Below are 16,431 nucleotides of genomic sequence, written 5' to 3' on the forward strand. Positions count from 1 at the left end.
GATTTTTGCCACTATGTGGACGAGAGAGGGTGCCCTCTCATTTTCCTTTAAGGTAATCTCTCCCTTTTTCGCTAGCAAGGTTATCTGGCCTCATAAAATGATTCGACAATTATCACCCTTCCCCCCTTTTAAAAATGACCTGGAAGAGTTTGTATAACCTTAGTCCATTTCTTAAATATTTGAAGTAATGCCCAGGTGAAGCCACTTAGGCCTGGCGTGTTTTGCAGGACGGTGTTTATTAGATTCATGTCTTTATTAGGTCCAAGTTCAAATTTCTTTTTCTTGTGTCGGTGTTGGTAAGTTGTGTTTCTCTTCAAGCTTATAGGTTTCATCTAATTTTTAGATTTATTGGCATGAATCTACTACTTATGTCCTCTTAAAATCTTCCTAATGTTTATCGAAGAAAGTGGCAGGCTGTGACTTGGGTCAGATCTGCCCCATGGCCTGTTTTGGTACAGCCCACAAACTAGCGATGCTGTTTATATTTTTCAAGTGGTGTGTAAAGGAGAAAAAGCAAAAACGAAGGACATTCAACAGAGCCCAGCCTAAAAGACTGACGACCCTCTGGCCCTTTACGGTAGAAGTTTGCCAGCCCCTGTTCTGCAGACTCTGCTGTGTCACGTTAATATCATATTAACAGTTAATATTGTTAATTTGTGTCTTTTTGCCTCATTATCCTTCATTCAGTCTTGCTAGAGATTTTTCGCACATATCAGTCTTTTCAAAGAACCAGCTTTTGGCTTTTTCTCTCTTATGTGTACAGTTGACCTTGGAACTGCACGGGTCCACTTATACACAGATCTTTTGCAATAAATACAGTACCTGTAAGTAAACAGGCATTTCTTTTTCACATTTCCGTTTTGATGTCTACTGCTGGGAACACGTATAATACCCACAGTGTTCCGTATCCTATAAGACAATATTGATGCAGGTACTGAGAGACAGGTGATTCGTCTTGTAAACAGACGATGTAAGCTTAAGATATTCGGTGAATACAGTCTAGTACTGTAAATGTATTTTCTCTTCCTTATGATTTTCTTAACATTTTCTTTTCTCTAGCTGACTAAGAATACAGTACAAATACATACACAAAATGTGTGTGAACTGACTGCACATGTAAGGCTTCTTGTCAACAGTAAGCTATCAGTAGTTAAGTTTAGGGGGGAGACAGAAGTTATATGCAGCTTTTCGACTGCTCAGGGGGGTCGGGTCACCAACCCTCACATTGTCTAAGGGTCAACTGTACTTACATATATATTTTTTTAATTTCAATTTATTTCTACTTCCTCTGAGTTAATCTGCTATTCTTTTTTTTTTTTTTTTTTTTTCCTGCGGTACGCGGGCCTCTCACTGTTGTGGCCTCTCCCGTTGCGGAGCACAGGCTCCGGACGTGCAGGCTCAGCGGCCATGGCTCACGGGACCAGCCGCTCCGCGGCATGTGGGATCTTCCCGGACCGGGGCACGAACCGGCGTCCCCTGCATCGGCAGGCGGACCCTCAACCACTGCGCCACCAGGGAAGCCCTAATCTGCTATTCTTTTCCTAGTTTTCTGATCGATTGATTTCTCAGCCTTTTAAAATATATGCACTTCAGGGCTGTCCACTTCCTGGTCCGCACAGCTTAATTCTACCCAACCCATTTTGATATGTCGTGTTTCCATCATCATTCAGTCAAACATATTTCCCAGTGCTTTCGTGATTTTTCTTTTCTTGACCCTTGGGTTATGTCCTGGTGTGTTGCTTAAATTTTCGAACATGTTTTGGATTTTCCGGTCATCTATTTGTTGTAATTTCTGAATTAAATTTCCTGTGGTCACTTCATTGCTCTGACGTCTTTTGAGACTCTGGGCCCCAGCAAATGTCCCATAGGCACTAGACAAAAACTATGGTGCACCAATAATTAAATCAAATCTTGCATACTCTTTCAGATCTGTTTTTATCTTCTTATGTTGGCTCAAGAGATGGGGTGCTCAGATCTCCAGGGAGGCTTATAGGTTTGCCATTTCTCCTTTTAGTTCTGCCTGTTATTATGAAGTGTTGGTTTGGGTGCCTGTCAATTGCAGGCTTGTTTCATCTTCCTGGTGACCTGGTCCTCTTACCATCGTGAAGTATCCTGTAGCACCAGGAGAGTTTCTTGCTTTGAAGTCTGCGTGGTCTTACATCAGCAGAGCTGCCCTGGCACCCTTCTCTCTGACGTTCACCTGATGCGAAGCTTACAGGATCTTAGTTCCCCAACCAGGGATTGAACCTGCGCCCTCAGCACTGAAAGCGCTGAGTCCTAGCCATTGGACCACCAGGGAATTCCCTACCCTCGCCCTCTTATCTGGGATAACTTCCTTCATGTGGCTTCACGTCTGTAATCGGTTTGGAGCTCTGGGTCATTATAGCTTCCCACACACACCCGCCCTCCTTCCCGGGTTCCCGTGACACACATGGTGTGCATTCACCACGTCCTGGGAATTCCAGGTGCCTTTTATTCTGTTTTATGACTTTTCTATTTCTTTCTTCTTCTGCTGCTTTAACCTGGAAGTTTTGGATTGAATTATTTTCCAGTTCACCAGTCTTCTCATGTGCTCTGTTTAATTTCCTTTTCAACCAATCATGTGTCTAGGATTTGTTTGTTTTTATTGATTCTAGTTTTCTGGTGAAATTCTCCATCTTGTACATTTCTTGCACAAATTAAGCGTAGTTATTTGAAACGCGGCGTCTGCCTGTGAACCTGTTAGGGATCGCCCACGGGTCCGATCTACTGTCTCTTTGTACATTGTGGGTTTATTTTAGTCGTCTGGCTTTGCTTTCTTGCGTTGCTGGTAAGTTTTTATTGAATGCTTTACATTGTGTGAAGACATTTTGGAAGCTCTAAGCAGAGCTGCTCCAGAGGGGCTCTGGAGCCTGTTAGAGGTGTGCCTGAACGGCCGTCGGATTTATCAAGCAGTGATGTGACCTCCTGGAGTAAGTCAGGCTGGACGTTCCCGGTTGCCCTGCTCCTGGGCCCTGGCTGTTCCCAGGTCTTGGCTGAAAGCCTGGGTGTTCCCCAGAGCACCGCCTCCTCAGCAGGCCCCAAATCTCGGTGTTTGTCCAGCCCATACGTGGGACACCACATTCTTTTTTTAATTTATTTATTTTATTTTTGGCTGCGTTGGGTCTTCGTTGCTGTGCACGAGCTTTCTCTAGTTGCGGTGAGCGGGGGCTACTCTTCGTTGTGGCACGCTGGCTTCTCATTGCAGTGGCTTCCCTTGTTGCAGACAGAGCACGGGCTCTAGGCGCGCGGGCTTCAGTAGTTGTGGCACATGGGCTCAGTAGCTGTGACTCACGGGATCTAGAGCACAGGCTCAGTAGTTGTGGCTCGTGGGCTCAGTAGTTGTGGCACGCAGGCTCAGTAGTTGTGGCGCGCAGGCTTCAGTAGTTGTGGCGCACAGGCTTAGTTGCTCCGTGGCATGTGGGATCTTCCCGGACCAGGGCTCGAACCCATGTCCCCTGCATTGCCAGGCGGATTCTTAACCACCGCGCCACCAGGGAAGCCCCCATAAGTTTGTTTTCTATGTCTGTTGAGTCTGTTTCTGTTTTGTAAATAGTTCATTTGTATCATTTTTTAAGTTTCCACATATAAGTGGTATCTCATGATACCACTTTCTCTGATTTACTTCACTTAGTATGACACTCTCGACTGGGCGACTTTTTTTAACGCAGCTCTTAGAGTTGTTCTTGCCGAGGGACTCAGTCCACTATTGGCTACTGCCTCCTACTCACAGTGGGCGTCTCCGGGTTATTTTACAAGTTCAGTGCATGTACTTTTGTGTAGCTCACGTGTGCTCGTTATCTTAAAGAATGTAAAACGATCATACAGTGAAAAGCCGTTCTCCCACGTGGCCCCTCCGCCTCCCACTCTGGTCCCCAGAGGCATCCACGGGTGGGCAGGGAGGCTGCGAGCGTCTCAAGGTCAGCACCGGACAGGAGGATGGAGAACAGAAAAGGGACGTGGTCAGGTTGGCGATAGAAGAGCTGCCAGGATCGCTGTGGTGGGGGTGAGGAGACCAGGTAGGGGACCGGTGGGGTCTCCTAGGGCCAGATTTGGGCGCAGGAGACAGAAGAACCCAGAACCGTGGGCCTGGGGAGGGACAGCACCAGGTTTCTTTGGGATGGGCTTCCATTCAGTGGGAGGGGGAGCTGCCCAGAGGGAGTTGCGAGTGTACTGAGCCGTGGCCCGCGGGGCCAGTCACCAGGTCAGGTGGCTGCGGTGCAGGCTTGCACTGGCCGCAAAGCCCTGCTGGAGCACCGTCCGGGGTCTGGTCTCTCGGCCCTGCGTCTTCCCCAGCAGCTACGCCTGTAACTTCCTGAGCACGGGGCCTGGAGACCCGCTGTGTCCCTTTGTGTCCTGGCAGCTGGGGTTTACACACAGGTCCTCCCGGCTCTTGGCCGCGTGTTTCTGTTTCCACCTTTATTTTTCTTTCTTACTGGCTTTTCCCTGCCAGACTTTTGCTATTTTTTACCCCACGTGCCAAATTGCATTGGCTCTTGGATGCATTTCGTGCCCCCGTTTTAGATCCAAGAAATGGGATGCATCTTACAGTCGGTGGTGTATCACAGTTACGTTGGTGTCACGTAAAAGACAGAATGATGCCCGTGGTGACCCCCCCAGCCGCCTGGGCCCAAGTGCATCTGTAGGAACCACCACGTGCCCTGTTCCTGGGATGCTGATACAGGTGTGTTCAGTGCACAGATGTGCTTCACGGGTGTGGCCCTTTCAAAACTGCCAGTCTGGTTGGCACTGAGCTGGCAGCTGCAGAGATGGGCTAGATCGCCCACCTGTGGTGCGTTTGTCACGAGTGGAGGCCACCCGGAGCTGAGCGGGAGGGGGCTGGGGAGGGCCAGGCGGCCACCTGGCATGGGGTGGTGTGGCCTGAGTGTCCACCGCCCAGAACAGCTCCGTCAACCAACCCCCAGGGCCCCAAGACTCCACCGTGCTGCTCCGACAGTCACCCCCCAACCCCATCCCCTGGCGGCCACTGTTCTCTGTCCCCATGGCTCTGTCTTTGGAGCGTGTCCGACACACGGACCTGCCCGGGAGATAACCCCGGACACTGGCCCCTCTGCTGGGCGCAGTGAACCTGGGATCCATCCAAGTTGTGCATCAATAACTTGTTCCTTCTTGCGGCCCTGTGGTGACTGTCACGTGGATGGCTTCCTGGCTGTCCCTTCCCCTGACGCAGGACATTGGGTGTTTCCCGTTTGGGGCATCTGTGAGCAGAGCGGGTGTGGACATTTCTGTACGGGGTTCGTCGCGTCCAGCCCTCATCTCTTTCTTCTCCTGGGTAAATACCTAAAAGTGGAATTGCTGGCTCAGCTGTGCATACGGTTAACTTCATAACAAACTGCCGCGTGGTTTCCAGTGTCCTCACCACCGGGACGAGCATTCCAGTGGCTCCGTGTCCTTGCCGGCACGTGCTGCGCCCAGGTCCCACTGAGCCGTCCTAATCACGAGCGGTGGTATCTCAGCACGGCTTTAGTTTCCATTTTTCTAACGGCTCAGGACGTCGAGCATCTCCATCTATGTGTTCTCTGGCGAAGTGTCTGTTCAGATCTTCCGCCCATTTGTTTTCGTTTAGCATCTGTATTGGAGTATAACTGCTTTACAATGGTGTGTTACTTTCTGCTTTGGCCCATTTTTAAAATTGGGCTTTTCGTTTTCCTCCTGTTGAGTTTCGAGAGGCCTCCCTGGAGACACGTGGTTTGCAGATCTTTCCTCGGTCGGTGGTAGCTGGCTTGTCTTCTCGTCTTTTGTAGACACGAGTTTTTCATTTTGATGAAGTTTAGTTTCTCATTTAATTCCTTTTAGGGACTGTGCTTGTGGAGTCATGTCTAGGCTTTTAGCTGAAGCCAAGATCACAGATTTTCTGGTGAAGGTTTTGTAGTTTTGCGTTTTACGTTTAGACCTGCGACCCACTCGTGTTCATCTTCGCGTAAGGTGTGAGGTTCGGCTCATGGGTCTGTGCCTGTGTGTGACCTGTGACTTGGCACCGTTTGTTGGCAGACTGTCACTTCCTTCTTTGGGTACGTCTGCATCTTTATCACAGACCGGCCGAGCGTACCTGTGTGGGTCTGTCTCCGGACCGTGCACTGTGTGTCTGGCAGGCCTGGTCACTGTGCACTGTGGGGAGCCGGTGTCGGGTGGTGTGGTGCAGCATTTTTCTTTCCATTTGGTTTTCAGTTGTATTTTTCTATATAATTAAGAACTAGGGGTTCGGTTTCTTATGCTGCCATCTGAACAAATGGCATACACTTTCGTGGAGTGGGCATCACCTTTTTTGTCCCCTGTCCGCCCCACCCAACCTCAGCAAAGCTACACTGCGGCTGGACCAGGGCGGCTCGGGCACCTGCCGGTGGTCACCCACCTTGCCGGGGCTCCCAGGGGCGGGGGCTGCTTATGCTGTCTCTGATGGTGACTCCCTAGGACACACTATGGATTTGGGGATGGGAACAGGGGCCCTTTGGGGCTTCCTGGACATGACAGCATCCTGTGGTCGGGTGTCTTGGTGTGTGTTGCGCAAGGAGAGGGTCCAGTGATTTCTTCAGATTCCCAGTCTTTGACCCTCAGGAGGTTGAGGAAGTTCAGGACTGAGGTCAACGTGACCCTCCCGGTTTCCCTCCTTCCATTCATTTTTTATTTTTGGCTGCGCTAGGTGTTGGTTGCTGTGCGTGGGCTTTCTCTAGTTGTGGCGAGAGGGGACTACTCTTTGTTGCGGTGCGCGGGCTTCTCATTGCGGTGGCTTCTCTTGTTGTGGAGCACGGGCTCTAGGCGCACGGGCTTCAGTAGTTGCGGCACGCGGGCTCAGCACTTGTGGCTCACGGGCTTAGTTGCTCCACGGCATGTGGGATCTTCCCGGACCAGGGCTCGAACCTGTGTCCCCTGCGTTGGCAGATGGATTCTTAACCGCTGTGCCACCAGGGAAGTCCCCCATTCATTCTTCTAAAAAAAAATTTTTTTTTATTGTGGTAGAGTGTAGCTGATATAAGATTTACTGTTAAGACCACTTCTGAGTGCACAGAACCAGGTACGTGCACATTGTGCCGCCGTCACCTCCAGAACTTTCTCATCTTCCAAACTGTCCCCACTCGACACTTGCTCCCCTACCCCCACCCCAGCCCCAGGCCCCACCGTCCACTTCCTGCCTCCGTGGGTTTGACTCCTTCAGGGACCTCACACGAGTGGGTCCTGCAGGCTGTGTCCGTCCGTGTCGGGCTCACCTCCCTTGTGTGATGTCTCCCCTGTTTGGGTTCAGGCAGGTGTCGTGGTGGGGGCAGCAGGACCTCGAAGGCACAGCCTGGACCCCTCTTCCTCTCTAGTTAGAGACCCTGCAGGGCCCACCATGCACCCTCTGAACACACTGGTGTCTTCTTCGGCCCTTGTGGTCTGAGGGAAGCTTCTGCCTGCCTCTGTCCCTGCTGCCCGTTTGCCCAGATTAGCTGCTGTTCCAGATGGTTCCATCGGGACCTTTACCACCGTGACTCACCTTCCCTACACAGAGGGATTGCTCACCCCCTGATACAAACAGCTAACTGCTTTCACGCGCTTCTCTCCAAATTTCACGGGGCCTAAGTATTTGGAGCCCACGATCCTAGAAACCAACGTTATAAAGGGTTATAACCGGGGCCGTTGACGATGCAGGCGGCCGCCGGGTCCCCCGTGCGCAGGGAGACCTGGGTGTGATCCGAGGGGTCTCTGCAGGCTGCCATACCCCTGCCCACAGCCCCCCGAGGGGTCTCCCATCACCCTTGCCGTCAGGCACTGGAGTGACCCCGCCAGAGGCCGCCAGGGAGACTGGAGCGGCCCCGTCACTATGGTGCACAGACTCTCCTGGGTTTCCAGAACCTGTCTGTAACTCGGCACCCCTCCCTAGAAGGAGGCCGCTGGAAGCTCGGGCCGGGCCGTGGGGGGTAATTCGGGGCGGGGAGGGCCGGGGGCACGTGAAGCAGCTCGGAGCACCTTTCCAGATGAGCCGCCGCTCTGCTGGTATTTTTAGCGGGTGCAGAGTATCCGGCACATGGCGGAGCAGAAATAGAAGTGGTTCTTTTGGCTCTTCTGGATCTGACAGCCTCTGGCTCTCGGGGAGCCGTGCTGGGGCTGGGGGGGCGGGCGTCGTGTGGAGCACAGACAACTTCTGCTGTTTGGAGGAACATCGGGGCCGAGGAGTTGTACGTGGGGATTATGTCTGCTGGTGAGCGCTCTTTATGTAAATGCCACGGCGCCAGCCTCGGCGCCCTGCTCCCGAGTCTGCGTCTGCGAGTGTAATCACAGCAGACTTGGCGGAGGGGGAGGGGGAGGGGCAGGGCGGGTAATTATGTTTTAAAATATCATCCGGGTTGTTTTTCCTGTGCTCCCTGAGCCCCTGGGTAATTCCGGGTTTGGAAGATTCTGGCGGCTCTCTGCTGATCTGCCCCCACCCACTGTCAGCGTTCCCCAAACATGCCAGGTGGGAAATGCTGCCCGAACCCCCCGAGCGGCCACCCTTCGGACTTCTGCCCTGAGCTGTGCTGCAGCCTCGCCCAGGGCTGGGCTGATTCAGGAAAACTCCCTCCTTTGAACTGGAACTGGCCGCCGCCAGGCCGAAGGCACCGCGTGCCACCCTCACCCTGTGCATGCTGACAGGTGCCTCCCTAGGAACGGCTGAGCCCCGACGGGACAGGGGGAGGGGTGGCCTGGGGGTCCCCTGGTGGGGACTGGGGCTGACTCCGGAGCGGGTGATTCCAGACCCAGGCCGGGTGGGCTAGAGCAACAGGTGGGTCCCCAACCCATCCTCGGGGCTGGAACTGACCATCCTGCCTTCTCCCGCGGGACTCGCCCTGTGGTTTGGGGGGTGCTGGCCCTTCAGGGACTGGGCAGCCCTGACCTTTCCCCCACAAGAGCTTGGTGCAGAGATAACTAGGGGCTAATCCATGCTCACACGGTGCCAGGTCTGGGGCTTGGGCACCCTTCCTTGCCAACCTCCCCCTCCTGAAGGGCTTCCAGGTCCTTCTCCCAGCCCCACCTGGCCTCCCCCAGACTTAGGTGCCTCTGCAGAATTTCCCTGTGACCCCAAAGGGGTGTCAGTGCAGAGGGGATGGGACACCGGCCAGCCCAAGGGGCTGCCTCTGACCATCTTGGAGTGGCCTCTGGACCCGCCGCAACAGGCTCTGCCACTCAGCCCCTGCCCTGAGGCTGCTGGAGGAGGGCTTCCAGCCCAGCCTTGCCCTCTGGGTGTCTGAGCCCTGGGAGGTGCGCTCTCCCCCACAGTGGTCACTGAGGCTGCTAATGAGAGCCGCTGTCCTCAGCAAGGAAAACCCAGCCCCGGGTGGCCATCAGAGCAGCCCGGAGCCTTTCCAACTTGCAGACCCTGCCTGGGTGCCCGCGTGACGGGCGGGTGCCCGGGGGACGGGCCCTGGGGCCTTCACCTGCAGGCCCTGCTGCTCAGCCAGGTGTGTGGCGTGGGCCTGCCCTGGAGCAGCTGTGATTTCTCAACGACGACAGCTGCCGGGAGCAGGTGGCCCTCCCAGGAGTGACCCAGGATCGCCATGTGCTGGGGACACAGGAGGGAGGCCGTGCCCCTGCCCTGTGTCTGGCCAGGATGGCTTGAGTGCGGGCCGCAGGCTGAGGGGTGCTGGACGGGTGGCCGTGTGTGAGCCTGAACGGGGAGGCCGGCCTGCGGTAGAGCCCGGCCGGGTACAGGCCTCCAGCTGACCGTGCAGTGGGGGCCGGGCATGTGATGCTGCCTGGGCTGCTGGCGCCGGGCAGGAAAATGAGGAGGGGACAGGGGGCAGGCGCAGGGCAGGAAGTGGGGGCCTGCTTGTAGGGTCTTGGGGCGCCGAGCCTGGTGAGGTGGGGTCCTGCCCACCATGGGGGCCTCCACGTGGCCGCTGCCCTCACCCGGCCTGGCCACCTGCTGAACCCTCAGGGCTGGGCACTCCCTGCAAGCAGGGGGCAGGCCCTCGGCCTCCCAGCGCCTGGGGAGGCACCTGGGTGTGCTGGGTGCCCAGCAAGTGCCCGATAGACTGGCCCCCCCCACCCCATGAGCCCGAGAGGTAACCCCCAGCCCAGCCTTGAGCCCCTGCAGAGGGCCCGTGGGTAGGTGGGTGGTTAGGAGGCCGGGCGGGGGGACGGGGCCGAGGCCATGCTCTGCTGGGTGTCCCGTGCGTGGTGCTCGGGCTCAGGGTGTGACACGGGGACTCCGAGGGGGCCTCCCCCGCTCCCCATCCTCCCGCCCCATCATAGCTGCAGGTGCTGGCGCGCCTGGGGGTCCCTGGATGACCCCCAGTAGTAGTTTGTCAGGAACCTCCCCAGACGGCCCGGAGCCGGCGTGGAGACGGCGTCAGCGCTGCCCGGCCGCCACCGCCTGGCTTTACTGGTGGTGAACACTGATGGCGCTGCTCTTGGCCAGGAATGCGTGGTGCAGCCTCTGGGGGTGGGGTGCCCGCGTGCAGGGGGGCTGCTGTGAGGAGACAGGCTGGGGAGCGGTTGACCGTACAGAGCTGTTCCCCTCCCCCACTCTGCCCAACCTCCGCCCTGCCCCCACCCCCAGCCCGGAGCCCTCATTCCCGCTCACCCTGCAGGCCTCAGCCTGCTGGACATCCCCACCCTGGGAGCCTCCCAGGCCCCCAGCGACTTGCTCCCAGGCCGGCTGGGAGTCCCTCGCCTGCCTTCTCTGCTCTCCGGTTCACTCGGGTCCTCCCAGCAGGGGCAGCACCTGGTGGGCGGGGAGGGTGGGCATGCGGCAGGCCTGGTCCGGGCCTGGGTGGGCAGGAGGGGAGCTCTGCTGTGTCCCTGACTGGGTGGCCTCTGGGCCCACAGTGCAAGAGAAGCCGGAGCCCGTGCCACTGGAGAGCCGTTCCTGCGTCCTCATCCGCCGCGACCTGGTGGCCCTGCCCGCCAGCCTCATCAGCCAGATCGGGTACCGCTGCCACCCCAAGCTCTACTCCGAGGGGGACCCCGGCGAGAAGCTGGAGCTGGTGGCAGGTGAGGCCTCGCCCCCACCCTGTCTATTGTATGCAGCTGCCCTGCCGTTTATTTTTTCTTCCGAGCTGTGAACAATGGACTCATCACCAGTCAGTCAAAAAAAAGAACATCTTAAATTTCCTCTAATTTCCTTTTAGAAGAATGTGTCATTAAGAGGAGTTATTCAATTGAATTAATTTAGCATTTTAATTGAATCCCCTGGGCTGGTCGGGCTTCTGATTGGCAGGGGCTGCAATCATGATTGTGTTTTAATTTAGGTCGGGGATAAAACCAAGTCCCCCCCACCCCACCTCCAGCTCCCCAAGTGTCCAATTGCCTCGTTCGAGGGGTGAGTGACCAGAGGTTCCAAACGGCAGCTCCCAGGCAGCAATGGACTTGTTTCTTCTGTAAAAACAAACAACACGGTGGGGTCCAAAGCCCCTTAGGGCTCGTGCCTGTCAGAAATATTTATCTTCTCAGTGTTGGGATTCATTCGGCCTCACAGCTCCTTGTAGATTTTTTTCGGTCCGTGCTGCGCGGCTCGTGGGATCTTAGTTCCCCGACCAGGGATTGAACCCGGGCCCTCGGCAGTGAGAGCGCAGAGCCCTAACCGCTGGACCGCCAGGGAAGTCCCTCCTTGTAGACTTTTAAGGCTGTCTGGCGGGAAGATGAGAATTGATGGGGCCTTGCCTCTTCCTCCGTGAGCTGCTGGGCCATCACTCCTGACCGGCACCCGCCTGCCGCGCCTGGGCAACGTTATGGGGTTCCTTCTGCCTGAGCCGTCCCCCCTTCTGGAACCACGCCTCCGCAGGCGGCCTCGCCTTTCAGCCGACAGGAGGGCAGCTGGGCGGTGTTGGCTGGTCTGGGTGGACCTGGGTGGGGTGGGGATGCCCCCGGCCATGCCCGAGCCCCCCGCCCCTGCTGCCTGGCATCGTTCCAAGCAGCACCCAGCTCCTCTGTTCAGGGAGCGCCAGCGTCAGGCTACACCGGGTTCTCGGGGCCCTGGGGATGGGTGTGGTCCCCAGGGAGGCCTGTCTATCAGTTTGGGGTTGGGAAGGGTGCAGGCCGGCCGCCTTCCCTGGCCAGGCCCCACCTGGCCCCAGGCCTCCTTCTAAGCCCCCCTTTACAGATCTCCCCACAGCGAGGGGGCCGTCCGGCCCGTGTGGCTCAGGGTGACCTGCCCTGCCCTTGGGTTTGAGCCTCTGCAGACCTTGGGTGGGGTGAGGCCCTGCGGGACCCTTGGTGTGTCGTGGCCGGAGACGCCCAATGGTGGTCTCCATCTAGAGTCAGCCACGTGCATCTTAACCGGTGCCTGTGGGCTTCTCTGGAGACCTGGCTCGTGGGGAACAAAACGTTAAGCTGGGGAAGGGCCCCCGAGGCCGGAGTGGCAGCTTTCACAGGGGTCCTCGCATCTCTGCCCTGCCCCCCGCCGCCCAGAAGGGAACCATGCTCATGTTTTCCCATGAGGAGATTCAGCACGTGCCCCGTAAAAAGTCAGATCGTAGACAAAGGCCCAGATGAGGCCCTGCAGGCGCCCGTGTTCTTCACGACGGCTGACTCTTGCAGGAGCTCCTCTCCACGGGCAGCGTCCAGGGTAAACAGGCCTCCCCGAGGCTCCTGTCCTCCCTGTCCTTCGTTGGCCTGAACCCTGGCGGGGGCCCGGCCTGGCCAGACCGCGGGGTGAAGAGCGCTGCGGGGCTCACCGGTCCCGTCTCCGCCCTGGGCCGGCTCTTCCGTCCCGGCACCCGGAGAGGTCAGTGCTGGGCAGGGGGGAGCTGCAGCCCGACCTCCATGATTCCAGCTCCCATCACTGCCCACGGCTCTTCGGTGTTCAGGGAGAACTGAGAGGCAAGATGAGTGTTTCCCAAACGCAAACGCAGGTCGGCTCCAGGCCATCCCCTCGAGGCTGGGAGGGCAGTTCGGGGACAGCCCTTTGAGGCGTGTGACCAAGGCTGCCTGCTCCTGGTGACAGGGCCCCAGTGCAGCGGGGAAGGCCTGGAGCGTGGGGTCCCAGGCCTGGAGGGGGGCTGCCCCAGACCCTGCCTCACCCGCGGGCCGCCCGCCCCGGCCGCGGCAGCCCCTGGGCCGCCCGTGGCCCTGGGTCTGGGGCTGAGGGCCTCCCTTCTGTGTGTGGCGGCCGCAGGCTCCGGCGTCTACATCACGCGTGGCCAGCTGATGAACTGCCACCTGTGCGCGGGGGTGAAGCACAAGGTGCTGCTGCGGCGCCTCCTCGCCACCTTCTTCGACAGGTAGGTCCCCCGCGGGCCCTGCGGTCTCTAGAATCTTCTCTAGACGAGGCCGTGCGTCCAGGCTCCCCCACCTTCCCGACCTCACAGGTGTCAGCCCGAGGCCGTCGGCCAGACCCGGGTCTGGGGAGGGCTTGTGGACCCCCGTCGCCGCAAAGCGAAGAAGCACACCGGCTCCACGCCACTGGGGGGGCTCCTTCCCCTAAGGGGCGGTGGGGCGTGCAGGCAGGGACCCCGTTCCCGTGTGTCCCCTCCAGCCGGCGGCCTCACGCTGCCCCCCTTCCTGTCCTCCCTCCAGGAACACGCTAGCCAACAGCTGTGGCACGGGCATCCGCTCGTCCACCAGTGACCCGAGCCGCAAGCCGCTGGACAGCCGCGTCCTGAACGCTGTGAAATGTAAGAGGAGGACTGGGGTCTCGGGGGTGGGGAGGCATCTCGAGGAGCCCCCAGGCCCTCGGATGTCAGCCTGGGAAAGGTGGCTTCTCCCCAGGAGCAAGCCGGGCCGCAGGGTCGAGGGGGAGAAAAGAGCAGCTCGCGGGGGCCCGGTCTCGAGGTGTTAACATTCTTGGTAGGTTTCCAAGCGTGATGAATTCAGCTGCGAAACTATTTTAATATGTGAAATAGATCTAATTTTCCTTTTGGAACAAAACCGCTTATTTACATTTTGGGGTTATTTTGAGCCTTTGCCATCTGCTCGGCCCGCTTCTGCCTCCCGCTGCCGGGCCCGTGGGGGCGGAGTCTGGTCCATCTCGGTGGCAGACCGCCGCCCCCGTCCCCCCCTGCACCCCCCAGACGAGGAGGAAGCCACCGGTGCCCGGCACGGGCCAGCCAAGAGCACGTCCTCCTGTAGCTGTCAGCACGCGAAACACTGTCTTAGTTTTCTGGCTTAAAAAATCTCTCTTGTGAGGCTAATTCTGTTTTAGAGCAAAGAGGGGCCTTTGCAGCCAGTAATCGCGTCCCAAAGCACGGGTGGGGTGCCGGCAGCGGCTCTGGGAAGATGCGGAGAGGGGGTGCAGCTGGTGTTGCCCCAGAGCAGGGCTCGCAGTGGAGGGGGCTCACCCTGGGGGCCCCGCCTCTGGGTTCCGTGCTGTTTGGAGAGCTGGGTCGTGAGGCTCCTAGAGGAGAAGGGGGGAGAGGGCATATCGTTCTTATTGCGGGTGATGATGCCACTGCTGGGCTGGGGTCTCCGGGCCGGGGACTGGGCTGAAGACAGGTGTCAGCCGGCCCCCTCCTCACTCCATGCCAGCCCTTTGATCGGGCCCAGAGAGACCCGAGCCTCACAGCTGAGTGGGTGCCCAGGCCCTGCCCCGATTCCCACTCCACCAGGGCAGGGATTCTCAAAGGCTTGTCTGACCAAGGATGCAAGGTGGGTGGGACAGAGTGGGAAAGCGAGGTCCAGAGATGGGGGCCCACCCAAGGCCGCACTGCCAGCCAGTGGTCCGGAGGAGCCAGAGCCCCCGGGCCCTCTGTGCTCCCGCTAGAGCCACAGGCTGGGGTCCTGTTTGCTCTGACTGCCCCTCCCCTGAAGGTTCCCCCAGGCTGTCCCAGAGGAGCAGGGTGGGGCTTCCAGCAGTGAGAAAGGTGACCGCTGGTCTTCAGGCTGACCCAGGAGGGGCCTCGGTGGCCCTGTGGTCTCCCTTGCCAGAGGGGAACAGAGTGGAGGAGACCCTGGAGGTGCCCGGCCTGCCCCACTGGCCCCGCGGCGGCCTCTCCAGCCCAGAGTGCTCTGCCCCCTGGCTTGTCCAGGGTGTCTCGGTCCCACGGCCCCTCAGGAGGCGGAGGGCTGGCATCGTGGGATTCCTGCGGGTGGGTGGCCGCTCACGCCACCTCCCGACGCCCTGTCCTTGCAGTGTACTGTCAGAACTTCGCCCCCAGCTTCAAGGAGAGCGAGATGAACGTGATCGCCGCGGACATGTGCACCAACGCCCGCCGCGTCCGCAAGCGCTGGCTGCCCAAGATCAAGTCCATGCTGCCCGAGGGCGTGGAGATGTACCGCACGGTCATGGGCTCCTCGGCCGCCAGCGCGCCCCTGGACCCCGAGTTCCCGCCCGCCGCCGCGCAGGTGTTTGAGCAGCGCATCTGTGCCGAGCGGCGGGGCGACGCAGCCGCCATCGTGGCTCTGAGAACTGACGCTGTGAATGTCGACCTGGGCACCTCCGCCAACCCCACCTTCGAGGCCGGCTCGGAGGCCGACGGGGCCGGCTCGGTCGTCCAGGAGGTGGCCGCGCCTGAGCCGCTGCCTGCCGAGGGCCAGAGCCCCCCGCAGCCCTTCGAGCAGGGCAGCGCCAGCAGCAGCCGGCCCGCGACGCCGGCCGCAGGGAGGAGACCGGAGGGCCCGTACGCAGGGACCTTGTAGGGGCCCGAGGCCGGACGGGGCGCCAAGGCGGGTACTGAAGCTGCTTGCATGCGTTACTAATACAGACAGATGTGGTCAAGCCACTTACCTACTGAACTGCTACTGTTGCCTGAAAAAAATGTGATTTTTATTCTGCTTGTATTTAAAATTCATGAAGGAAACAAATGCATTCGTTATACTGTAAACGATTAGGCCCCTGGCGACCTAGTTGCGAGGAAGGTCCCGGGGCTCCTTTTTGATATTCGAGAGGTTAGTCTCCACGTTGTAGCTTTCCCTCCCCCTGTTCGGGGAGGGGGCGAGAGGCCGCCAGACCCTGGTGCCCGGCCTCCTGCCCCCATGGCTCCCTCTGCCTGGGGCGAAGCCAGGGGCCTGTGGGGCGGGAGCACGTGTCTCGGGACCCTCGTTCCTTTCCCGTGGGGACCCCCCCACTCCTCCGGGACCACGGGCCAGGGCTGGGCCCCCAGGGGCCAAACTCCTTGTTCTCCCTTCTTCCTGAGACTCGGGGCTCAGGCCCGCCGGGTCCGCCGTGCGTGTGGGGTGTGGGTGTGTGTGCGGAGCGTGTGTGAGCGTATGCGGGGGCGGTGGTGACGGCACAGTGGTGGGCTGTGCTGGTCACTGTGGGCGGTGGAAGCGATCTGGGCTGCGTCTGCTCTCCTGCCCCGCGCCCACGGGGTCTGCCCGACCCCTGCGGCTCCATGGACCCTCGGTCCACCTGGGACCCAGGGCCTGGGCTGCCGGCCCTGGCACCTGCTGGCTCCAGCCTGGCCACCCGCCCGGCCACCCGCCCACCATCCTGTGAGGTGGGGCCGCTGCCCCGGGGCAGCCCACGCAGTCCGCAGCCACGTTGGGTTTATGTTTGTTTGT

General features: G+C 58.8%; 1 protein-coding gene across 1 annotated transcript in view; it reads left to right on the forward strand.

The window, feature by feature from the left end:
* NACC2 (NACC family member 2) overlaps positions 1-15,567 on the forward strand; it is a gene marked incomplete at its 3' end in the record, with an annotated part of 28,517 nt that extends 12,950 nt beyond the window's left edge. Inside the window, exons 2-5 of the mRNA XM_082655709.1 lie at positions 10,822-10,986; positions 13,109-13,214; positions 13,510-13,607; positions 15,062-15,567. Coding sequence (XP_082511835.1) covers positions 10,822-10,986; positions 13,109-13,214; positions 13,510-13,607; positions 15,062-15,567 — 875 coding nt within the window. The remainder of the gene's footprint in view (positions 1-10,821; positions 10,987-13,108; positions 13,215-13,509; positions 13,608-15,061) is intronic.
* Positions 15,568-16,431: the final 864 nt, after the last annotated feature.

This window comes from Grampus griseus (genome assembly GCF_964374135.1).
Source record: "Grampus griseus genome assembly, chromosome: 6".
Lineage (NCBI taxonomy): Eukaryota > Metazoa > Chordata > Mammalia > Artiodactyla > Delphinidae > Grampus > Grampus griseus.